This window comes from Falco peregrinus, chromosome 6 (genome assembly GCF_023634155.1).
Source record: "Falco peregrinus isolate bFalPer1 chromosome 6, bFalPer1.pri, whole genome shotgun sequence".
Taxonomy (NCBI): Eukaryota; Metazoa; Chordata; class Aves; order Falconiformes; family Falconidae; genus Falco; species Falco peregrinus.
In genome coordinates this window covers 45,272,044-45,298,747 of record NC_073726.1, presented here as the reverse complement: position 1 = coordinate 45,298,747, position 26,704 = coordinate 45,272,044, and the positions used below count along the sequence as shown (strand labels likewise).

At 35.8% G+C, this 26,704-nt stretch overlaps 2 protein-coding genes across 3 annotated transcripts in view; one reads left to right on the top strand and one right to left on the bottom strand.

The window, feature by feature from the left end:
• IMMP2L (inner mitochondrial membrane peptidase subunit 2) overlaps positions 1-26,704 on the top strand; it is a 478,383-nt gene that overhangs the window by 179,937 nt on the left and 271,742 nt on the right. Inside the window, exon 4 of one of the 2 annotated variants that reach the window (XM_055808310.1) lies at positions 22,315-23,351. The exons of the other annotated variant lie outside the window; for it this stretch is intronic. Within the exon in view, the coding sequence (XP_055664285.1) occupies positions 22,315-22,426 (112 nt within the window). The 3' untranslated portion in view covers positions 22,427-23,351. Of the gene's footprint in view, positions 1-22,314; positions 23,352-26,704 lie in introns of those variants that run through there. 2 annotated transcript variants of the gene reach the window in all.
• Positions 16,543-26,704, bottom strand: part of LRRN3 (leucine rich repeat neuronal 3) — a 34,979-nt gene continuing 24,817 nt past the window's right edge. The window contains exon 2 of the mRNA XM_005242104.4: positions 16,543-19,512. Within this exon, the coding sequence (XP_005242161.2) occupies positions 17,035-19,161 (2,127 nt within the window). The 5' untranslated portion in view covers positions 19,162-19,512 and the 3' untranslated portion in view covers positions 16,543-17,034. The remainder of the gene's footprint in view (positions 19,513-26,704) is intronic.

Sequence of the window (26,704 nt, the reverse complement as noted above, 5' to 3'; positions counted from 1 at the left end):
ATTAAGGCAGTTAATTTTATAGTCATTGTTAGCCATTTTACTAACCTTTTCAAACTCTCTAATATAGAAAGAAAACTCTATTCTCTCATGTAATTACATTTAATTAATTTCTAATATGGACATTTCCCCCTCCTGTTTTTTTGTCCTTTTCTTATACAGAAATTTTATATCATGCTATGATATTGATATTTAGGAAAAATAGTTGTTTCATAGTAGCTCAACTGACTATAAATGTAAGAGCTATTATTACTTTGATGTTAATGTTGAATCTAGCAATACATGTGGAATAAGTAATTGCAGTATTACTCAGAATGCTTTTCCAAGTTGCATATAGTTCATAAGAAGCTTTTATGTAAAGTAAATTGCGGGGGTTTAGTGTGCATGAGATAGAGCATTTCCTAATTTTTAGGAATGAGAAATTTATTTGGTAAGGTTTCATAACACTGCATGTGCATGTATGAACTCAGAATCTTTTGAACACTTGAATATCTCATATTGAATATAGTGGTGCTTGATTTCTGCTCTGACCAGAAGTTGATAAAGCAGGTGATGCAACCACCACAGCACTCTGGGTCTGAGTTTATAGGCACTCACATGCCTAAGTATATGCTAAATTTTATGCGAGATTAGAAAATTACGAAGAAGTGCTAACATGAATTAGCAATGTAGCAGTAACCTACATGCTGAGTTTTGTTGGTTTTGTTGTTTTTCAGATGGGAATCAATCTTGTAATTTCTGCCATTTGTAGCAGTTACTGGTTATTATATGTAACAATAACATATGCTATAAGACATATGCATCTAGAATTTTTTATATGTAATAAGTAGGCTAGAGATTATGAAGGACTCATTCTACTATGAAATTACTGGGAATCCTTTGGTTTTAAATAAAAGGAAGAAAGCGAGGGTGCCTAAGCTAACTAGTAGCTCATAAAAATTGGGAGAATTGTCAGTATAACATCTTGAGAATTAGAAAAATGAGATTTCTAGTACAAAAAATTTGAATAGGCAGTAGAAAGTATGAATCTTTCCTTTTTCTAACTAGATATAGTATATTGTGTTGTACACAAGGGAAAAATATCCATGTGCTTTATAGACGAGTAATTCATGCTGAGTAGATATGAGCAGTCATTCAGAGAACAATTGATTTTACAGTATTGTAGACTTGGTTGGAAACTTGTGCATTCATTTCACTATATGCTATTAAAATTTATTTATAAAGTTCACATTAAAGTGGCTGTTTTAATAGGAAAATATTTTAAAAGTGAAACTCGGCCATCTTAACTGCAGAAGAGGATTTTTTACCAGTATCTCCAAATCAACTGAAGTGTGAAATCTCTATAAAGATGAAGTAAATAGGATAAAATATTAAATATTACTGATTATTTTGCCTTACTGTATTTAAACAAATTGTTAACAACTATGAACAATCTTTGAGACTTTTGATATTCCCTAGAGTAATGTGAAGTGTTAGTACTTGTTAGTACATTTTATAGATATTATTTTGACTATAATATCAAAATCTCAAGCTTTCACAGTATTAAAAAAAATAATCATAGAATCATGGAATATTTGGGTTGGAAGGGATCTTTAAAGATTGTCTAGTCCAACCCACTCTGTGATGAGCAGAGGCATCTTCAACTAGATTAGATTGTTCAGAGCCCTGTTCAGCCTGACCTTGAACGTTTCCAGGGATGGGGCATCTACCACCTCTCTGGACAACCTGTTCCAGTGTTTCACCACCCTCATTGTAAAAAATTTCTTCCTTAGTTCTAATCTAAATCTACCTTTTTCATTTTAAAACCACTACACCTTGACCTATCACTACAGACTCTGGTAAATAGTTTGTCTCCATCTTTCTTACCAGCCCCCTTTATATATTGAAAGGCTGCTATAAGGTCTCCCTGGAGCGTTCTCTTCTCCAGGCTGAACACCAACTCTTTTGGCCTTTCTTCATTGGAGACACGTTCCAGCCCTCTGATCATTTGGACAACCCTCCTCTAGACCTGCTTGAGTAGGTCTATGTCTTACTTGTGCTGGGGGCCCCAGAGCTGAACACAGTACTCCAGATGAGGTCTCACCAGAGCAAAGATGCAGAATCAACTCCTTTGCCCTGCTGGCCAGGCTTCTTTTTATGCAGCCCAGGATGTGACTGGCTTTCTGGGCTGCGAGCACACGTTGCCAGTTCATGTCCAGCCACCAAATCCTACCAAATCTGGCTTGATTCTCTCCTCCTGCCTTTCCTCCTTCTGGTTAAAACATCCCATAATAAATTTTACACAATCCTGAAATTCTTTTTCCTCTCTATCCCTGAATAAATCTTAACACCTCTTTAGATCATAATCACCTTTAGATTGCAAAGTGTTTAGAGAGATGGTTTCTTTCCTTGAGTCACCTTTAGTGGGTTTCAGACCAGGGACAACAGTCTTAATTCTGTAATGGTGTCAAGAGTGTTGATTTAGTGCACTTTGTTTTCACTGATTAGGATTCCTCCACCTACCCCTATTAGGATGTTAGCTGCATTAGAATGCTAACATAAGTTTTACCAAATATTTGAGAAAGTTGATTCTTTAGTTAAAAGGAAAAATGTTTTGATCCATCTGTGTTTACTAAAAAATAAAAGCTTCTTTAATTGCATCTGGCTGCAAAGAAATCACATACCTCCTTAGCATGTTTTAAAACATCATTAGAGCTCATTGGCACGTCAGGAAGATGCTTTGAATGCTAAACACTTACATAGATTAAAAAACTGCTGAGAGTTTTTCAAGTGTCCATGACAGGCTGGTAAACATGAATGTACATGAAAGTTCCCCCGGGCAAGGAAGTTTCTGAGGTCTAGAAATTCAAGGAGATGGTAGGGTGTATTATGGAAAAAGTGTCATGGATAGTCACCCCGCTCCTGCGCTGTTCACCAGGCATCTTCTGTTGAACATTGTCAGAGACAGGATACCAAGATAGGCAAGCTTGTGATTTCAACATAATTATCATTGTATTATACTTGATTGTTAATTGATTGCTTAATAATAATAACTTTATATATATGTAGCTTTAGCTTACCAGAAAATTTATTTTCTGTTGTGTTCCTTGTTCCCAATAGACAATCATATTATCTCATAGCCATTTATAAGCTTTACTTATTACCAGCTTTCTCCTTTGTGATGGAATGTCTTGATTTCTCCTGCACTTTCTATGGCATTATTTCTGGCAGTTTTCCTGAAGGAATAGATGGATTCTGTCTCGTTTTTTTGTATCTTCTTTTTTTTTTTTCTTTTTCCACCTACTCTTTCCACTTGTCCATTTTACTATTTTAATTACAGCATTTCCAGTGAACTATATAAAGCTCTGAGCAAGGCATTGTTTGGGCTGAATTTTTCCTCAGGCACACTTTGAAAATATTTTGATATGTAAAGTAGTCTGTGCTTTTCTAAGTTCTTAAATTTCATGGTGCTGTCATCATAGTGGTGAAACTGCATGTTAAGGCATACAGTCTGGGACATTGCTTATAAAAGAATTATCCTTGATCAAAATGAAATTTCAAGCCTGTAGACAGAGTGAAATATTAAGAAGGAATGACTGAACTACTTTCAATCATTTATCAGCAGTCCTGGCTAGCTGGAGAGATCCCAGTTGACTGGAGGTTAGCCAAAGTGACCCCCATCTACAAGAAGGGGCCAGAAGGAGGATCTGGGCAACTACAGGCCTGTCAGTCTGACCTCAATGCCAGGGGAGGTTATGGAGCAGATCATCTTCAGTGCCATCACACAGCACATACAGCACAACCAGGTGATCAGGCACAGCCAGCGTGGGTTTATGAAAGACAGGTCAGCTTGACTAACCTGATGTTCTTCTATGACAAGGTGACTTGCTTAGTAGATGAGGGAAAGGCTGTGAGTGCTGTCTACCTAGACTTTAGTTAAGCCTTTGACACAGTTTCCCACAGCATTCTCCTGGAGAAACTGGCTGCTCATGGCTTGGATGGGCATACATTTTTCTGGGTAAAAAGACTGGCTGGCTGGCCAAGCCCAAAGAGTGGTGGTGAGTGGAGTTACATCCAGTTGGCAGCTGGTCACAAGTGGTCCACAGGCCTCGATATTGGGGCCAGTTCTGTTCAACATCTTTATCAATGATCTGGATGAGGGGATTGGGTGCACCCTCAGTAAGTTTGCAGATGGCACCAAATTGGGCAGGATCACGGATCTGCTTGAGGGTAGGAAGGCTCTAGAGAGGGATCTGGACAGGCTGGATCAATTGGACAAGGCCAACTGTATGAGGTTCAAGGAGGAGAAGTGCTGGGTCCTGCAATTGGGTCACAACAACCCCACGCAGTGCTACAGGCTTGGGGCAGAGTGGCTGGAAAGCTGCCTGGTGGAAAAGGACCTGGGGGTGCTGGCTGACAGCTGGCTGGACATGAGCCAGCAGGGTGCCCAGGTGGCCAAGAAGGCCAACAGCATCCTGGCTTGTATCCAAAACAGTGTGGCCAGCAGGACGAGGGAAGTGATTGTCCCCCTGCACTCGGCACTGGTGAGGCCTCACCTTGAATACTGTGTTACATTTTGGGCCTTTCACTACCAGAGGGACGTAGAGGTGCTGGAGCATGTCCACAGAAGAGCAGTAAAACTGGCGAAGGGTCTGGAGCACAAGTCTCATGAGGATCAGCTGAGGGAACTGGGGCTGTTTAGTCTGGAGAAAAGGAGGCTCATAGGGGATCTTACTGCTCTCTGCAACTACTTGGAAGGAGGTTGTAGGCAGGTGGGGACAGGTCTCCCAGATAATGAGACACAAGACAAGAGGAAATGGCCTCCAGTTGTACCAGAGGAGGTTTAGGTTGGCTGTTAGGAAACATTTCTTCACCAAAAAGTTTGTCAAGCATTGGAACAGGCTGCCCAGGGAGGTGGTGGAATCACCATTCCTGACGGTATTTACAAGACAGGTAGATGTGGTGCTCAGGGACATGGTTTAGTGGTGGACTTGGCAGTGCTAGTCTAACAGTTACACTTGATGATCTCAGAGGTCTTTTCCAACCCTAAAGTCTTCTATGGTTTTGTGAACGTATAGAACAAAATCATGCCCCAAAGAAATGAAATCTGAAAATAATTAAAGTACAAGGAAGGTTTTCTGGATCATCGTATTCATACTCTTTTCTGAAGGAGATAGGAAATTTGAGTCCTTTGTTTTTTCCATGTTGATGGATTTATTCTGAAGTTTTTATATTCCAGAAAAACAGTTGCTAGTTATACCTAGTTACTCATGTCTGCATTGGAAAAAAAAGGAGGAAACATTCTTACATTCAGATTCACAGTCTGTTGCTCTACATTTATGCAAAATCATGCTATTTAGATATGTAGAAGGAGCATCACAATGAAAATGGTAGAATATGAAAAAAGGCATGTGAAAATTTCCTAAGAATTTAGTCCAAAAGAGTAGACTAAATAATTTGAAATATAGTATGCCCATATATTAAAAAGGTATGAAAATAGCAATCTGCATTATGAATGCAGTTTTAAAATTTAGACATTTAAGAGGCTCAACAACCTACCCAAAGTATAGCGTCTCTGCATGAAGAACTCTTTGAATTGCTGAAAAAGGAATAAAAGCATATTGCTAATTAAAAAACTTTGGAGTCATTTCAGCTACAATATTAATGCTTCCCTGAGCAGGTTACATTGCGTGTATAATCTCTGGGGATATAATTCCTCTGTGTAATTATTCAGGGTGGAAGATAATTCATCTAGTTCAACCTCCTGATCAAAACAGTATTAATTATGAATCAGGTGGTGTTGCTTATGGGTTTGTCCAGTTGGATCTTGAAAACCTCCAAAAATGGAAATTTCATAGTATCTTTGTGCATACTGTTCCTGAGATTATTTTCCTCATAATTTATTATTTTTCCTCTATCTAGTTAAAGCCCCTCTCCCCTAATTACAATTTATGATTGTCATCGCTCATTCTTCTGCTGTGCACCTCAGTAACATGCCTGGCTCTTTTTAGTAGTCACCTCTTAGATACTGAAAGGCTGCTGGTTATTCCTCCCAGTCCTTCTTTTTGCAGGCTGAACAAGTCCAGCTGCTTCAGACTTTCTTCTTAGGGCAAGTGCTCCAGCCCCTGGCAGCTTGGGAGCCTCCACTAAGCTCAGTCCAGTTGATCAATGTCTTGTATGAGGGGACATGTGGGGAGCCAGAATTAGAAGCACTATGGTGATCTAACAGGTGGTCTAGCAAGTGCTGAGTAAAGGAAGAATAATTGTTTTCCTCAATCTACTGGCTACTCTCATGTTAATACAGCCCAGTATACTGTTAGCCTGTTGTCCTTAGGACACCCCATATCTTTTTCAGCAGAGCTGCTCCCCAGTGAGGCACTTAGAGGTTTTAATCATTCAAGGGTTAGGCCATCCTAGACGCAGGACTTGACACCTCTTCTTGCTGAATTTCATGATAGCCTATTGGCCAAATTCACCAGCCTTTCTAGATCTCTATAAATGGCAGCCTGCCCTATCCGCAAATATCTTGACTACATGCTCCAAATTAATGTTGTAAGATTGATAAGGATTTTGTCTCCTCCTCCAGGTCATTGATAAAGATGGCAAGCAGGGTAATTCCCAGAATAGACCCCTGAGGAACACCATTTGTGATTGGCCTCTAAACAGTACAAATCATTAACCATTACCCTTTGAGCATGGAGTGGTGTTGCCCAAGCTACCATGGCTAGTACTGTGTATTTTAGCACCTTTGTGTATACAATTTAGGTATATGAACGTGGGATATTTCCAAGATAATCAGGTTGGTGAGAGCAACATTAAGCTAATGTGCCTTTCTGTCAGACTAAAAACGTTCAAAGGCACTTGGACCCAAGCTAGTAAAAGCCTTTAAGTGATGCACAGCACTTTATGGACTTGCTAATTCAGATCTCTCCAAATTGTATCTGAGAGGAATCTTTATTTGTAGATATATCCTTGGGGGCTCAGCAGATCAGCTGTTTTTACATACAGACACTTTACTCAGTCTCTCTTACTTCCAACTTTTCACTGAGTTTTCACTGAGTTTTCAGTTATACTAACACTTTTAAAAATGGGTTTTAAAAAAATCCTTTTTTACAAAATGTTTCTGTTACTCTGTTCTGCATGCCTCTTTTACATTAGTATTTTCATATGTAACTTAAATATATTAACTTTTCTAACAATGTTGAATGGAATCATTCCTGTCTTCCGTCTTTCCTCTTAATTTTATTGCTTGTGTTTTCTTTGTTCTCCTCTCTGCTCCTGCTCTTCCCTTTTTTTTTTCTTCAAAGTTTTAATCTATGTGACAATGATTGGCTTCTTTCTTAGTGGAATACAGTTGCTTTGCATATGATTTAGAACAAACTTGAATACATTCCAGTGTCTTTTGTTATTGCCTTTACATGGATTTTTTTTAGTTAATCCTTTAGAATTAATTAGTTTTAAAGCATTTTGAGGCTTCTTAAAAGTAACAGTAAAAATTGCTGTGGCTCTGGTAAAGTTTAGAAAAACCACAAACCTTAATTGGTTATTAGTGGCAATATAATTGATACTGTTAAGCAGCTCCCGGACCCTGAACATTGTCTTTAATGAGAGGTATGTCTCTAGTAGTGTCTCCTTCCCTCTGAGATTTCTTTGCTTAATAACAGTGTTATTAGCTTTCAATTGTCTTCTGGATGAAACCCCCCAAACGACACTACCTGTTTTATCTGCCTTCCTCATTTTAGCCAGAATTTCCAAGCATGCTCTTCATTGCTTAAGCACTTACCTCTTTTCAGTTTCTAATAAGTATTTTTGTACTTATTTTTCAATTAGTTTTGTGACTTTTTGCTTGACAACTGGTGAATTATGAATCATAAGGTATGGAAATTATAATTTGTCTCCTAAGCATGGTTGTTTCCTGTTGATTTTAAAATAGTCAGAAGGTCAGGCTTGTTAACAGTTTTTTTCTGTACTAAATATTTTGGACAAATCAAAGCAGATACTGCTGCTGTCTTGTCCTTCTCCCCCATTCTTGTTAAGTCTTGTCTTCATTTGAAACTTCTGGACATGTATATCTCATGGTATCTTCGAGATCACTTGTTTTCACTGGCTGTTTCTTCATCTCTTTATCATTAATTTTTCTAAGTTTTTGTTAATACTGTAACTTTCTCTTGTTCCAAATTTGCTTCCAACTACTGACTCATCTTTTGATGCCTTTAATACTTGTGTTACCACGATGGGCTATTACACTTGAGTGTCTTAACTTGTTCCTTTCCGACAGTCTTTCCTATAACTGTCCTCTACCCTGCTTTTCTCTTTTACCATCATTAAGACTACTTGTAGCACCTTCTTGTTCATTCATCTTCTTTTTCCTTATATTTATTGATTTGATGCTGTTGTGAACTTGATCTTTTAGCAATTTTGTCCTCTTTGGCCACATTTTTTCAGCTCTCTTATTTTCTGGCGGTTTTTTGTTTGTTTGTTTGTTTTTGTTTGTTTTTTTTTTTCCCCGTGAAATATTTCTATCATCCTATGTAATAATTTGTTTTTACCACTGACTTATCTATCATTGAGTATCTTGTTTCTGATATTTCCTCACTTTTATTTGCAATACTTACATAGTCTGCACTTGATCTATTAGGAATGGTAAAGTTTGTAATCTACCATATTTTGGTTTAGGTATTCTGTTTTTCTTCCTTAGATTTTCTATTTTCTCAATACTTATGAGACAGTTTCCACACTCTTGATTAAAGTAAACCCCTACTCACTGAAAAGTCATCTCATTATACATAGTTTGGCATATTTAATGTAAGTGTTCTAGCAAGAAGAATTTAGATTATTTTATACACATCCAATGTGATAGAATATTAATTTTGGGAAGGGAAAAGTAGAGTTCTGTGCCAGGTTGATAAGCAAAAGAAGATGTTAAAAAAAGATGATGGTAGTGGGAGAATGATGTTGCATGTCATACAAAGGCAGGGAGCTTTCCCATGTAAGATATTTCAAATGAAGAAGACAAAAAGAGGAAGAAGACAAGCCGAAACCTAAGACATCCTGTAGGAAGATGATTGATAGTTAGAGATGAATAACAGGAGCAAGCTCTTGCAAACTTTTTAGGTCAGGAGCAATAAGAATCTGAGGGAAACCTTTATTATTTGTGGTATCTTAACGTAATGTGATTTAGAATATGTATAGCATATTACTTTTGTTTGTAATTAGATAATATCTGAACACAGAAAACATTCCTTTGCTGGTACTTAAAGTTCTAGACTATCCAATATTTCTTTGCTGGATATTGAATTATTTAATAATCCTGAAACAGATGCTCTGCACACATTCTATTCTAAGCATTTTAAATAAATAATACTGTTCTTTTCCCATTTTGTCTTAATTAAAAATATATGTAATGTTTCAATTAAATGAATTATGTACATTGCTTTTATATTTGCTTCACTAGAGACATGCATATGCAAATTTTTGAGGGCCATCAGTCAGATAGATAGGTTAATGGGGCAAGGCTTTTTTTATCATCCAGGGGCATGCTTCAAAATGTCCAAAACACCTGAACAGGCAGAGTCTAGTATCTGTTAAATTCAGTGGAAGTTATGGACCTAACTGCTTTTGCTGTATGAGGAAGTACTGGTGGGCACTTACCTACCTTTTGATGTGGTAAAGAAAAAACCCACAACTCTTTGACAATACATTTTTGTTTCTTTTATGCTGAAGTATTATTTAACTGATATTCAGGGCAGCGGGGAGCTTTCCTTTTTGGTGTATGTGCCTTGGTGTAATGTCTTTATTGGTATATGCTTATAAATAGTAATATGCTTTTGATAGCCTGGATGAATAATAAGATTATTTTCTTTCTGTTTTCTTTCTAATAATCCAGACATTACACGAGCTAGAAATAACTTAAATGACTCTAGCTGCAGTGGACATCCTTCATTTTAATCAGGTTTTCTAAGACCAAGGGAGAGAAAGTGAGCTTTAGTTAAACATGATATCATTTAGGAAGAGCTGACCACTGAAGCAGGTGGGGGAACAGACTGCAGAGTTCTCACAGATTGTTTTTCTTTGGCTACACTTGAAATTTGTGCTCAAATCCACAGAACCATTCAGCTTTTTTTTCTGTTCTTCTTTTGATGTAATTGAAAATTAGAAAATAAAACAAATAGCTTAGAGAAGGATATTCTGGTAATACCTTTCATAGGAGACTGGGAAAAAGATGAAACATTAATGAAGTAGAAAGTAGTTAAAAAGGAGTGCTGCATGCCCACACTGATTAATGCTAAATGAATGGAAGAAATGTGAAGGGTGAGAGAGAGGCTGAAGCTCCTTGAAGGAGGAAAAAGAAGTAATTTTGAATTGGAAAGTAGCAGCCTGAAAGGCAACAAAGTGATTTGGATATGATAATATAAATATATATTTATAAGTGCTGTTACAGTGGACAGTAATATTCTGGACTTGTCAAACGAAGAGACTGGAACTCTTGGGGATACAGTTCATCCTAGCCTGAGTATTGAAATCCTCTTACATGGCTGTAGAAGAAATGGAATTGAGGTAGTGGTGTGCCTATGTTATATAACCTAGGTAAAGGTAGGTGAATTCGTGTAAGCAGATATTTTAGGAGAAAGCATTGTTCCATATTTTGGAATACATTGTGTGGCACATGAATATTCAATATAGCATTTAGTTTGCTTGTACTTCTCTTAAATACCTGCAGAGAATTTATGAAATAAATTATGTAATACTTTAACACTTAAGATTGGTAAACAATTTAATTTTTGTAAAGCGCAAAGCCAGTAGTGAATTGATAAAATGCAAATGACTGCAGTTTAGTGTGTTGTGTCAAGGTAATATAGAATGGATTTATATAAATATTTCTCTGAAGTTTTCATTGTATTGCTGATTACACAGTAGTCTAACTAGACAAAAATGCTTTTTTTAAATAGCTACCTAAGTAATATACATTCACCTATCCCATTTTATAGTAAATGTTAAGGTGAGATTAAATTAATCTAAGAGTATAAATGATAGTAACAGTTGGATTTAATTTAATCCTTTTATTACCTGATATGTAAAGAAAGACATAGCTGACTACCTCTAGTTTAATGATGCAGTTGCTTCATTATAGCGAGAATAACTTTAGATGTTTGTGTTTTATTTTGCATAGTTATGGGACACTTTGCATTCAATTTAAAAGTGTTAATTCTAACTCTATTTGTACCTCTTTTATCTTCCATTTAAATGTTTAAATATATTGAAACAGATGATCTTCATCATACAGTTCTGTGTCCTAAAAAAATCATTCCACCATTATGTCAAAGCACTGTCTTTTAGCTGTCTTCAGCCAGTAACCCAGTTTCTTCAGTGCTATAAAGTATTTAGCTGTATGTTTTTAAGTCTAGCTAAAATCCATGCTGGAGCCAGAAACAGAAAGGCATCATAAATGTTAACAACATAAAGTACAATTTCATACAAAAAAATAAGATTTTCTGACAAGTTTCTGCCCTCAAATGTTATTCCCAACAGCCATCTCAAGGAATCTGACTTGTGCTCACATGCTAAGTGACAAAACTGTAAACCCTTTGACCTGTAAAGTGTAGTATATGAATGCCAAAATGCTTTCTTTATAGAATCTAGGTTAGGATGGGAAGAAATGCGTATAGATGAAGAGTATTAGCACTGCTTTTTCAAAATTAGTTTTAGATATCTTTTCTTCGAGGTTTCTCTGTCTTTGACCAGTGCAAAGCCCATGTTTATTCTACTTCTAAAAGCAGGGTGTTCCTTCTTCTCTGTTGAGGTTCTGAAGCACAGCTAACCAATTATCAGGAAAGTTTTGAGTTTTGTTTTTGTGTTTCTTTATTATTCAGTTAGCTTGAAAAGCATCATTCAGTTTCTACTCAGTTTTGTGTTGTTGATGCTGTTGCACACCTTGGTTCAGGCATGCCTCACTTGTTTGGTTTTTTTTTTTTTTTTTTGTCTTGCAGAGATAATCTTCTCATTTATTTATCTATCCTTCGAGGTCTAGTGATCCAGGTGGTGTAATTGGTAGACTTAAAAAGATGAACAAAGTAATTTTTCTACTGTTGTGATGTCATTAGACTCCATATTTAGTGAGATTAGTCCTTTAAAAAATAATATAAATAGGTTCATTTTTGTATCTTGATTTCTTCCTTGTCTGTCTTCTGTTGATAAAAGAGACTTTTATTGCCTTGCTGGCCCTTGTGGTGGTACCTAGCTCTCAGGTCATCTTAAGTGCTGGAGAGTGAAATAAGTGCATGCTTCCATAACAACCCAATTTTTATTTGCTTTTTCATCTGCAGCAATAGTTTGAACTGAAGGGATCACCTATGAATAACTTGTAATTAACATGGGACTCTTCATGTTTGCTTACTTAGCTGTGTGAACCTGAGAGCTGTCTATATGGCTATTAGCAACGTTGTCTGATGAATTCCACACTGTGCTAGTACTGAGAGGCAGTCTCAGGGTGATATATTATGCCAAACATCACGGTGGGATCCTATACTTGCATTGGTCCTGGGAAAGAGTGTAAATCTGCATGACATATGGAGATAAAGAGGAAAGCTGGATTGGACTGTCAAAAGGAATCAACCAGTATATTTCACGATGATGGCCTGGAAAGTAATTTTGTCTCATGTGTAGGCATTTTGAAGCAGGAAGCAGTATTGAGGACAGGAGGAGCTATAGCCTTCCTTGACCCGTAATTTAGCACTGAGCTATGGTACACTATATCCTGTATGTACAGCTGTTGTCAGCATTTCTGTTTTCACCTGAGCTCTAGCCAGGACACACAATGAGAATAGTCCTGTATTCAGAGTAATGCTTAGAACTCAGTATTATCTGTAGGTTTTGTAGTCTCTTCATGGATAATCATTGGAAGGAAGAATACGATCATTTACCGTGTCTGTTACATTCTTAGAAGTTATTTCTGTATGCAAATATTCTTCCATTTACTTTCCTTACTTTCCCTATTTTAGTAGAGAATTCCTACTAAAGGAAATACTGATCTTTGACTGAGGTGTTAATGTGACTGTATACTTTGAATGAGTAGGAGAAAACTGGTGTATTCAACTTGTGAGGAAATCACAAATTTTAGCCCTGTGCCTTGTGTGGAAAAAACAACCTTCCTGTAAATGCAGAGATTATTAAAAAGTATACTATACCACTATTATGCAGTTCTTCTTATACTTTTTTTTAACGGATTCTTGTTGTTAGATTTTTTCATCATATATCTGTGAAGTGATGTGTGTTAAATATACACTAAGCTATTAAAGCTAAAAGGTGGATTTATTACTTCCTAAGGACCCTCAGGTTTATAGAGTAGTATATCTGTCGAAGAAACAGCTATCCATTTGTACACACAGCTACACAAGTATCCCACTGCTCGCCTGCAGCTTCTATGGGGATTTTAACATGAAGAATGTCTTTGGTCATGGAGAAATAATGAATCTTCTTAGAGATTTGTTAGGCTAATAGAATGGAGATGTTTCTGTGTAGATATTAAGGATGTTATGTTTATATGGATAGTAGGTGGTTCACAGTATTGCCATTGTTAGCATTGCCGTGTGTTCTACCAGATATACTTTTGTATAGTAGATAAAATAATGCAATACAGATATAATGAAATAAAGGTCTGCAGACAGGCTAACGTGTTGCTAACAGAAGTACTTCACACACACAGAGAGAAGTGTATATAACAAAAGGATCAAACAAACATTCATTAATCAATATACATGTTGAAATCTATTTTTAAGTGGATTTAAATGGCCTCACCTTCAACATACTTCTGCCTTTTACATGTTCTTACAGTAAACAGAAACTGATCAAAAAAATAGCACTAAACTTACGTTTCTATTAGCAATGTGTAAAATATAAATGTAAAGGTATTTAGAACCTTAGTATAATACTGAAGAATTGTAATGCTGTTGATATATAAGTTCATGAATAAATTGATCTTCATGTTAACTTGAATGTGCTAGTAAGTATGTATTTTTAAAGCTGTAATTAAATCTGTAAGCATTTCTTTCTGCAGATCCTTTGGTAAGAGTGAGAACTCTTTGACGGATTATCTCCATTCTTATTATTGCGGTTGTATGCCTTCTTTGTACCCCATCAGTTAAGCACCCCTACCAAATCACAAAGTTTTTTTCTATGAATCACTAAAAATTTCATAATCTCATAACTTACTGTGGTGGCAATTTTGACCCTCTTCTTAAGGACATTTTCTAGTATTTCTTAAAGTTTCACTTATGCATGATAGCAGTGAAGCATATTTGGACAAATAATATTACTCAGTGATAGTTACAGAAGATGCATCTTGTTGGTATGTTGAAAACAAAAGCTGAGCATATTCTTTCAGAGATACTTTCAGAGAAAGGAAGGTATAAAGTTGGAAAATGGCTTAATCAAGGTAATGTGAGGAGAGGGTTGAAAGCTACTTTAAGCAAATGCAGTTATATTTATCTTCTTTGGGATATAAAGGAAATAATTCACATCTTAGCAATTAACAGGATAATCCATTTCTTAAAATGTATGGTATATTTTAATGTGATATCAGTATAAAAGTGTAGAACAATTCAAATATTTGTGAGATATATCTAGTTACGTTTCAGCTCTCAAAAGTTTAGTATGAGAATTCTTCTACATAAAAATGCATATTATCCATCAACAAAAACTTTTAGTGAGATATTTAAATAAAGTAAATAAAGCCTATACTTACTCTGTGAGGGGGAAAAAGTCTCCTTATCAGTGTTCACCATTAGACTTGTATTCGTTTGCTGTTTTACAATACCGTGCAGAGATGTTTTGGACTGGAAAAAAAGTTAGATTCTCATTTCTAAGCTCCAAGAGTTGTAAAGTCTAAATGTAGCTCGATTCCAAAGTTAAACCTGCAAGATATACCTACAGGTTCTTGCTGACAGCTGCGGTGTCTGCTCGGTGGCGGGTCCCGCCTGGGCGACGGCGCCTCGAGGCACGCGCCGCTGCGGGAGCTGTCCCCGGTGCTGAGACCGGTCCCTCCATTGCAGCGCCCGCGGCCCCTTTCAATGGGCCTTTAAGTGCGACAGCGATTTGTCGGGTTGGTAAACTTCCTCGTTCAGCGAAACGTACCGACTCTATGAGTATCCCAAGTTTGGTGGTTTCAAATTAGTATCAGGTTCTTCTTTCTGCCTTTAACAACTTTGAAAATTACCTTTACATAATTTTAAAATCCTGGGATTTAACTAGGAAAAGGGCATCTTTAACATGAAAGCAAGCTATTCATTGGTACTAGGTAAAATGAAACTATTTTTGTATGTTATAAGTGCTTGTAGACCAATAACATTTTAAAAATATGGAGCAAACAGTGAATAAGTAGAAAAGTTAATGTCTATTACAAGAAATAGCTCTCCTTTTTCTATCTACGGAAATACTGTCAGTGATTCCACAGAAACGTTTCCTTCAACCAAGTCTAGGAAGATAAAATGTATTATTATTATTATAGAGTTAAAAAAATGTTAAAATCAGCTAAAGACTTAAAGGAAATGTTTGTTACTCCTACTTTTACTCTGTAATTCAAGCCACCTATGCATTCTGTGAATATTTACTTCCGTAAGCAAAATATTCAGTGATATTTTCTTTCTTCATATTTGTTTTCGTATATATGAACCAAAATAACAATTTTGCTGTTGCTTTCTTTATCAGGAGGTGCCACTTATTTTCATCAGATATCTTAATGGTCAGATGTCTCTACTGGATAGTAGTCACTTCTTCCATCCTAACAGAACAGGGTTTAGTTTGTAATCAACATTCTGATCAGCAGCTTCTCACGCGCATTTGCTGCTTATGGGCACAGTCCTACTCCCATGAGAACTTTAGCTTCAATATAAGTAGTCAGGTATTCAGTGTTCTCTTTTCATTTTGTTTCATTTCATTTCTACTAATAATCATTCTGTCAGTCATTTATTACTTGTTACATTGTTACATTGAAAGCTGAGGAGCTTTATAAACTAGTCAGTCTTTATTGCTGAATGAAAGTCTGCAGGTCCAGAAAGAAAACCTTAATATCATTTAAACTGTTCAAGCTATCAGAATTCCCTGTATGGCCAGCCTTTAGACGTTACTAATAACTGAATTGGCCTTTTGACTGAAGACAAAATATTGGATTTATATGATTTGAGTCTAAACATTGCATTTAGTTTTCAGGCTCCTGGGAAAATACCAAAGCAGCTAAAAACTTGCTGTTATCAATAGCTAACATTCCTTTTCCCTGTCAGTCTGGTGTCTCCTTCCCACCCTCCTCCTTTCTTCTTCCTCCCACAATAAGCAATGTGTAAAATATGGTTGTTACTATTATTATGGGTAAGTAATTTACTAAAATATTTGTTGTGTGATTTGTTGCAGTTATACAGCCTAAAACCAGCAAAAATGTCCTATGTGCTCAGACTGGTATTTTAGCAGAAGAATATTTAAGGAGATATCTTACCAGACATTAGAATGAGTTACTTTATTGTCAGACAAAAGCTCCCAGAATGTTTTTTTTTTTTTAGAAACAAACAAGGCAAAAACTGTTTTGATTTTAATCAAAAATGTATTTTCCTCATAAAAAAAATTCACATACTCACTGTGTCTACTCTACAGAATTTGCCCATTTCATTACACCATGTGTCAATCCTAGTATATCTGTTCACTGCAAAAACTCGTGGCTAGTGTGTGTAATACAGCACAGGAGGAGGTATTGCTCAGTTCCACTACTTTTATGTAATAATTAAAAAAAAAAAATACAGAAAACGTTCTTGGCTACTTGCACTGTATTCCAGACTTAAAAGTCCTGTGAAAGTTCTAGAAAATGAATTTAATTGTATTTGGTTGGTAAGTACCCTTAGAAGCCAGTTAAAATTCTTCTCTTTTGCTGAGTCAGTACATATTCCCATTTGTCAGCAGCAGCGAAGTCCAGGCATCCAATTCCTAAAAGAAATATTTTTTCCTGTTGCCTTTTTGTTCAGCACAAATGCAGTCATGTGCTTTTTATTTCAGAAGTTAAGTGATATACTGATGTATTTATGACATATTGGTTGGTACACCTATTACAGTTGCTTTTACTTCCATTGCTGTGCTTTTTCCTTTGCCCATATCCCAAAGACTGATTAGAGGAGGATAAAGCTCATTGAGTGAAAAGGATTGTTTCTTCAGGTAATTCTTTAGATAGCTGTGTCCAGTGTCATAGTTCATCTCTTGTGAGATGCAGCTGTAGAGATATATCACAGAGATGATTCCCAAAAGAGCACCAAGGCAAGCAATGAAACCTATTATATTGTTCTTTCCATAGCCTTTCACTGCCAAGTCCAGTCCTTTTGTGGTTACATTGACACATTGTTTCTTATTCTGTGAATGGATAGTGGGAATATCTATACAAATTTTATATTCAGTTGATGGATTTAGATGTGTAAGATTATATACCTTTATATCAGATGGTATTCGAGCGCTCTGTGCAGCCTGAGAGTTTTCAGCTTTCAGAAAGGCTGTCCATCTAACACTGGACTTCAGAATTTTAGAACTTGCTTTCCATGAAAGCAAAACAGAATTAGATTTTATATCCTTTATTTTGATATTCAAAGATCCATTGCTGTCCTGAGGGAATGAGCCATCCACTTTGATCATGACTGACTTTAGGTCTGCCCCAACTAAATTTGTTGCTATACATGTATATAAGCCGCTTTCATTTTCTGTTACATCACTTATGTCTAATGTTCCTTCAGAATGAATGTAGTATTTATTCGAAACAGTGTTAGGCAAAAGTTTGTGTCCTGATGGTGTTATCCAGTAGATTTCAGGTTCTGGTTCTGCTGTTGCTCTGCAGTGCAAGGAAATATGGCTGCCAGTTTTTAAATCCAGAGTAGATGGAAAACTTTCAGGAGCTATCAGGGGGAGACAGATTTCCATCATTTCCCGGAAATGTATTTCTCTCACATTCTGGCCTTGGAATTCGGGAGGGTCTACACAAAATAGTGACTCTGGCTCCATGAAGCGGATGTTTGTTTTATTCATGTTAATCCAACGGATTACACAATCACATCTAATGGGATTGCTGTGTATACTGACTTCTTTGAGGTTAGGCAAGGATTCTATTGTGCTGTGGTACAGGGCACTGAGCGCGTTGCTGTTTAGCATGAGGGATTCCAGCTTGGGAAGTCTGTAGAATGCGTTTGGATGAATGTATGATAATCTGGGGTTATTGGTAGCTTCTATTTTTCTTAAATCTGGCAAATTATCAACAGCAAGACTATCTATAGAGATCAGTTCAGGCATGTTATTAATTCCTAACTCTTTTAGGTGCAGCATATTGCTAAAATCTCCTCGTCGTATTCTGTTAATGGGATTCTTGTTTAGATCCAGAAATTTAAGATTTGTAGCCTTTTGAAGAGCAATGTGGGGCACTCTAACAAATCTGTTGTCGTAAAAGGAGATGCTTTCTAAATTGTCAAGGCCAACCAAAGCATTATCTGGTATTTCAGTGAGATTTATTCCTGCTAAAACTAGGCTGCGCAGATTGATAAGGGGCTTAAAGTTCATGTCTTCTATTCTGATTATTGGGTTTTCTCCAATCATGAGAATTTCAAGATTAGGAGTAGCTTCAAACCACTTCTTGTTGATCATTTGAAGACCATTCGAATTGAGATGAAGTCTGAGAAGATTATTGAGGCCTATGAAAGCTCCCGGTGCAATCACAGAAAGCAGATTATGATTAATATAAAGCTCTTGTAAATTGTGGAGTCCAGAGAGACATTCTTCAGGGAGTTCAGTGAGTTTGTTTTCTTCAAGGTACACTGAAAGCAGCTGTGGTATCTTTCTAAGATTAATGCCAGTCACTGAGGATAAATTGTTCTGAGATAAATCTAGACCAGTTAAATTCACTGGGAAGTCTACTGAATGTTCAATTTTTGCAATATTATTTGTCTGTAGAAGTAGAACTTGGGTGTCAGCAGGCAGTCTGGCTGGAAAATGAAAAAGGCCTAAATCATTACAGTCCACTGTTGGAGCCTCCATATACACAGACCTGGGGGTGAACCATGGTCTGATCTCACATATACATGACTCTGGGCAGTCTGCTTTTTTTTCTACAGCTTGTACTAGTGCAGTGATAAATATGCCAAGTAGAAAATTAATTTTGAGTTGCATGTCCTTCATCTTAGCTCAAAATTTCAGAAAAGTAACAGGCCCTCTAGTATTCCACAATTACAGTTTTGGAAATTAGTATGACCTGGTCAATTGATAAAACACACACTTGCATTTGTCAAATGATGATCGTGAAGGACTTTCTTCGTGAGGATGAGTGATAAATTTGTAACCAACTTGTCCGGTAGTAAGAGGCATTTTGTGGAAATGAAGGTCACTCTGTCCTTGATGACATAAAATTGATAAGCTTTGTGAAGATGAAGTATGTATAGATGGTCATAGGAGATTAAGCAATTCATTTATTTAGTAGTATTAACTTCAAATCCCATGATTGATTAGTGTTTGCAGGAGTGACAGGATGACCTAAAATATAAGAACAGGAAATAATGAGTATAAGGAACTATAAAGTTATAAATTAATTTAGTTATCTTTTGCTCTCTAATGTTAATTATTGCAAGTAAGAAAAGAAAATTACTGTGGTGCCTAGAGTATTGTAGTGGTATCCAGATAGCATAAATGAAGTTAATATAGTAATATATCTTTAGACTTGTAGCTTGTCATACATCCAGTGGAGCATTGCTCTACAGAAAGATAAAGATCCACAAAGTCTAACACAAAATACATCAGTGAGGTTTTTCTATATATTTTGTGATCCTTTAAAATATTTTCTTTTTTTCTTTCAGTTATCAGTAGAAGCAAACTGAGGTCTGTTGGCTTTGAAAATGTAAACACTGAGCAAAATCCTACAGAGCATGAATATTTAACTTTTGAATGTGAAGTTTATAAATATAAAGAATATAATTTATGTGTAATCAAAGGAAAATGGAATGGCTAGATTAATACACATTCCTAATGATGACATTCTTAGGCAAGCCTGAGATATTTATACAGAAATATAAAAAACTGACAATCCATAAGTTTCATCATTTTCTAATTCTTTTTGTAGCTGCTGTTTAGGAACAAAACTTGGTTGTTGTTGTTTTTTTTTTCTTTAAAGTGATAATTAGAAAGAAATATGTACCTCACAATAAATAGCTTGTCATCTTAGGAAATTCAGGCTAATTACTGCCTTGTTTATTTTGACTTCAACAACTTGAATTGCAAGGAATAACGACAATAATAACAGAAAAGTGTCTTTAGAGTGATAAGAAGAAGAAAAAATCTACACTAGCAATTTCTTCTTTGGTTTGTAGTTCTGCGAGATTCTGAAATTTGCTATGAAGTTGCAGATTGTCTTCATGTCCCAAATTATAGTAAAGACTGAAACCTTAGCATCCTGAAGCAGCAAATGTGCTCTCCCCAGATCTTTGGTATGTGATAGTTTTATTGTGGAGAAAAATAATATCCTATTTTGGGTGTACATTTTGTTCAAGCCACATAATTCAAAAGTTTCTGTGTTTTCATATATGAAGCAGTACACATTAACTGCTTCATTTACTTCAGAATATAGACTTCACACTAACTTTAACCAGACTTTGTCTCAGAAGACTGTCATGCCCTTTCTTGCCTTGCCTCTAGTGTTAAAATTCAGTGACCTTGTTTACAAACTTTAAGGCAAGATCAATGCTTTATTGACATTGATAAATAACTTTTGAGGTGTTGCTGGTATAGATAGACTTGCAAAAGTCAAGTGTCAAGGATTTGGACTTTAGGTTTCCTTTCCAAGACCAGGAGGCTTAGGCATATTGACCATAGATGCATTCCCTATCAGCTCAGAGGAAAGGTGTTGGACCACGTTGAGTGACATGAGCACTGGGCCAGTTTGAAGTATATTTGGCAAGACTTTGAGGTGGCTGTTTGTTATATATGCATTTAAGGACATTTAATATTTTATTTTAACATATAAGTGTATTAATAGAGTGAACAGACAATGTGTGAGATAAACATACAGAAAACATTCTGCTGTTTTGAGGATTAATAATATGTTTTTCTGCAAATGGCCCACATTATACTGAAATGCAAACACATACGGACTGAAATAGTAAAATTGTAATCTGTTCCTTTGTTCTGGGAAATGAGATGAGCTTAAGGCTTGCAGAAAAAGAAAGGTTTGCATTGGACAGTTAAAGCCTATGACTTGCTCTTAATTTTGGCACCAGAAGGTGGCACCTATATGGAGGACTGTCCCCTTTACTAAAGTAGAAATCATTCTATGCCATGCTGTGCCAAGCACACAGATGTAGTTTACTATATAGGGAGAATGGAGGATGGCCGTTGGAGGAATTTTTTGAGTTGTATTCTTGATGAACTTTTTAAAGTATGTCCCATTGACTTCTGGAATTCTATTTCAATTGTATATTAAAAATGTATCTGTAAGTGTGGCAAATACAAAATGTAAGCTTCTAATAATCAGAACATCATTGAAAATCTTACCTGAATACTAAATTAATTGAGATTCAACAAACTGCTACTGCAGATATCTAATCTCAGCATTTTGATCCCACTGTGATGTTTAGGGATATTCTGCTCAGAGAGGTAGTGGGAAAGTATTCGAGGGAAGCATAAATATATAGCTGACCTGTTTTTCTGCTCCTCCCTGGGCATTTGCTCTTGGCCACTGTGTAAGATAGGATGCGGACCAAGATGGACTTTTCATGTGTGTTCCAAGTAACTGAGAGGCTGTACCAGTTAAAGCATGTAAACTACTACATTTTTGTGTACATAGAGCCAACATCCTCCTGGGTTTGAGTTTATACTCCTCCTGAGTTTATACTTCAGTTTCTATGGGTTTCTCAAGCCAAAAACAAGGGCACCAGTGGACATTTTAATGTCATATATATGAGTGTTTTTTCCACAAAAGGCAGCAAAGAAAAAGAGGCGAGAGATCCAGGTTGAATTTTTTCTTCTTTATAAAAAAATATCTGATGTCTTTTCTCTTTCTGGTGAATGCTCCAGCTAATAAGCCACCAGCTCAAGCTCATATGGTGTTCTAGCATAAATCTTTCTTATTTCTCCGGTTAAAGTGCTTCTGCCTTGTGTAAAATATTCGCTGGGGTTGAGTGCCTTGAATAACAGATTGTAGAATAATTTTTACACTCTCTCTCAGCCTGCAGAGTCATTGTTATAAAATGCATTGTTTCACTTCAGAAAGATTTTTGGTTTAAATAGTGGCATATCTATGTATTGTTTTACATGAAAATTATTTGGTATTAACTTTTATCCCAGGTGTAGAATAAAAGAATATTTCTGCAGTAGTATGAACATCCATGATGGCTTACAAGATCATAGAACAGAATATCTCAAGTTGGAAGGAGCCCAAAAGGTTCATCAAGTCTAACTCCCTGCTTCTTGCAGGACAGCCTAAAACTAAATCATATGACTGTCTTACACATCGTTTGATACAGTACACAAAAGAGGCAAAGTAGTGAAATGCACAGGAAAAAAGTTATAGAATCATGTGAGTTGCAAAACATTTTTGTTGGTCATTTTATTTATAATAATATTATTGTGTGACTCTGATATATAATGTTGACAAAGAAGGTAAGAAAGTACGGATTGCTGATGTATTCTGGTCCCGCTTGAAAACAGCAAAACCTAGAATCAAGTTATGCAGTATGACTTTGCTTATGCCAGCTGGTTGTATTGATTATATGTGTGTCTGTGTTTATGTAATTAATTTCTAACCTTGAGGTGTGTACGAACCATTCTGAACTGAGACGTGAGCTGCAATTTACTGTAACAAAATAAACCTCATGTAAATTGATATCTTGCACTCAACGCTATAAACTGTAATTGAAGTTCAGTTTCCTTGAAGAATGTAGCATCACAGAGATAAATGTGTTGGAAAATAAGCATTTAACTTGGTGATACTTTGAACTTTGGGAATGCATTGATTCCCTTTCTTCATTAATGTACTGATAATAGTAAAGATGTACTGAAAACACTAAATAAAGACTAAATTAAAATACTTTTACTAACAGTGATTTTCAGAATTTTTATTAATGTGTTCCAGTGCTTTAAAGCTAAGTGCTTTGTACCATCTGGATTTTATGTGAAAGTTTTGCATTTCAAATGTTCAGTTTTAAAGGCACTAACACGAAGGACAAAGAGAGCCTGAAGGTTATTTGGCCTGTTCCTTTGAGTGGTATTTAAAGTATCTGAGTTTTACATACACAGAGGTTTTCATGCAAATGTAGGTATCTTTCTTAAAAATAAAGTTATTTCAAATAATGTAGTCAGCATTATCTGTTAAGCAAAAATACTTTTTTAGTTTAGCTCTTTTGTAGTGGGTTTTGGTGACCTCTCAAGATTTTTGATGTGATGTAAGAATTCTTAAAACTTGTACATATCGTGATGCACAATAGAAAAGCTTGTAGAGATGAGGTTCAGCAGCAAATTACCACCAGTAAGCTAAGCTGTGGGACAAGTGATTTCTCATAGGCAGCAGCAGGAGCTGTGCACCGTAGTTTTGAGTGTAATTCTTTACTCAGCTGCATTTATAAATCTTTGTGTACACTCTGATTGTACATGTATTTCCTCATCCAGATAGAATGGTATGGAATGCTTCCTAATGTCTGCAATTAAAAAGTCTAAACAGAGCCTGCATCTAAAAAGTTAGTATTGCTTAGTATTTATTATTGTTTTCCCATACTAAAATTCTGTCCTAAAACTGTTTAAATCTTTGTAGACAGATTATTTAACTTCTTCTGGAAGTCCATCCCTGTTATCCCTGTTGCAATCCACACTTACTAAATATGGTCTGCCTCTTGCTTTTAATGTGTTATCTCTTGCTTTTAGAAAAATGCACCCTGATGTATGTGACTTTTTGCAGCCTAATTATCCCTTGTGTAGACAATGATTGGTATGTCTTAATTAAGTTTGTTTCATTTACTGCTGTTGACAGCTGGAGCCTTGGTTTACAAGAGGGTATTACCATTATTTGAGCTGGAAAAGACATTCAGTGAATGAATAAACTGAGCAACGTTTCTCATCACTGGAGCAACAGACAGCTAAGAACCAAGTCAGAGTGGGCAGAAAGGAAAAGAAACACGTCAGGTTTTGGCAATCTTTCGTTTCCACTTCAGCAGTTAGAGAGACAGTGATAAAAACTAAAAATGCAGCAGCTACACTGCAATGTGCCCTGCTGGCAATAAGGCAAACAGTTCACTTCACAAGGACCAATTTAGAGGTGGCAAGCATTTTGAAAACACAGCTGTTCATACAAAGCTACCTTTCAAACACATCAAATGAAAGAGCCTCTTCTCAATTCTAGTCATTATAACCACGTTGAGAAGTTCTATGGACAGGAATCTGGAAATGTCACTAACCAAAAATTGGGCATGAGGCATTTCATACCTCACTTGATAGCAGCTACATCACTTAGGTTTTTTTTTTTTGTTTTTTAAACTGTTAGGGAAGTATACAGACCTGTTTAAACATTTAATATCTCTCTGATAATTTTATAAGGCATTTTTTCTTTGTTTGTTCTATGATCAAAATAAAAAAAAGAATTGTTTCCTTGGGCAATTTTTAAATACAGCACAATTGATTGATTTTTCGAACTTCAGGCTGGCTCTGAATAGCACTAGATATAAGATGTAAAGGAAATTGCAGAACAACTTGTATTTAATCCTAGAAGCAATTTGCAGTGTCTTAATAATTATTCCAGCATATTATATTTATTTTGTGAACTTGTTACACCTCCTTTTCATTTTTTTTTCTCCTTACTTGGAATAACATTGCCTGAGGAAAAGCCACAAGCTTCAAATGTTTAGTATGGCTGTAAATTCTCGCACCTTAGACCACTAAAAGATAAGAATGCCAAAGATTTTATACATCATTAAAAGTTCTTCATATCCAAGGACATCATGTGCTTTGAGGTTACTTTAATTTACAAATAAAGATAGATTCAGAAAAACATTATGATACCAGACTTGTATGAGATTTACCCGTTCTCTTTCACTAATTGAGTCTGGTCTACTATCCTTGTGCTCTTGTTTACTGTATCTTAATGGAATTTAACAGACGTCAGCGGAATTACCACCATGTACAATGCATTAAGAACTTACTGTAGTTCTATTTCTTGTATCAATCAAAAATTACATTACAGTATTTTGGAAAACACTACAATATAATAAATCATAAAGCTTTGAAAATACAGTGTTTAAAACAGATGTGATGAAACCAAAAATTAAAATGGAAACCAAAGGAATATTTACATATAGTATATAATCATTTATTACATATGATATTTTAGAATAACTTTTCAATGGACTCAATGAACATTTGGTAAAACCTGCCTTCAAAAGTGGGAGGATGGCAAGATATAGCACTTGTTTCCTAACTTATTATAAACTGCATAACCATGACTGACCATGGAATAGCAGGTAACTATGGGACCACCTGCATGTGAAGTAAGATATGTGTCAATCATAATCACAGCACTTAATAGAAATGCTATATCATTTTATTGCTATTATTAATTTGGTGGCAGCAGCAGCATTGTGCATCGGAGCCAGTGCAGTGGCTGAGGATCACACCGTCTTAAGTGGTAACTTGCTGCAAAAACACCCTGTGAGCTTTACTCCATAAAGTTTAAATATAAGAAGAGGAACAACTGATGATTCAGATAGGGCAAGAATAACAAGAAGCTATGACAGTTTCTGGATATCTTTGATTTTATTCTTTTCCTCTAACCATAGTCTAGTGGTTTACTATTATGATGCTGGATTAGTTGTCCAGGCTTTGATTTTAGATTTTCTGTCTGTATATCTCTCTCTCACCTGCTTTTAACTTTTAATTGTGCACTCCCTGGCCATTGAATACACATGACCTTTTCACAAATGCCATAGCAAAAGAAGACAAAAAGTTCGTTTGATGATACTTGGCAAAGGAGTTAATAATTTCAGTAATTAGTTACCTAATTTTTTTTTACTACTTCTCCTAGTATGAAGTGCACAAAATAATTTTTAAGTATTATTTTATAGTGAGCAGAGATGTTTGTTACAAGTTTATACTTACATGACAAGAGGATGAATTTCAGTGGAAGTTGCACATTTCTTTACCATCTGTGTTCTAATCTGTCATTTATGTCCTAATTTCTAATATGGCATTCCACATCTTCTTTTAATATTTTTAATGTGCGGCAGTTAGACTACATCTACTAATTTTATATATTTGGATAAATTCAAAAAGAAACTTTGAAAAGAATTTGAGCTGATTTCTTACTTTATTCTTCTTCTTAAATCAGATATTGAATGTATAATTCTGATTGTTTTATCTAAAAATTTAACTCATTTCTAGAATTGTTTTGACCTTTTCTGAAATATTTACTGCACACAGTTTCACTGTGTGACTTATTTATCATTGCCTTTATCAAGCAATTATGTCAAAAAATATTTCTGTAACTTGGGAAAGTAATGTGTTAGTTTAATTTAGATTTCTTCGTACATGTTCAACTTCTTTTTGACAGTTGTCATGTTAGTAGTGGAGAAGCACATATTGGCAGTTACCTAGGCACATAGTTGGCAAGAGAGCAGTCACGTTCTGGATGTGGGTGCATGTACCCTGTTACCAGATGCTTCAAGCAGATGGCCAGAACTAAAGATGAGTGAGA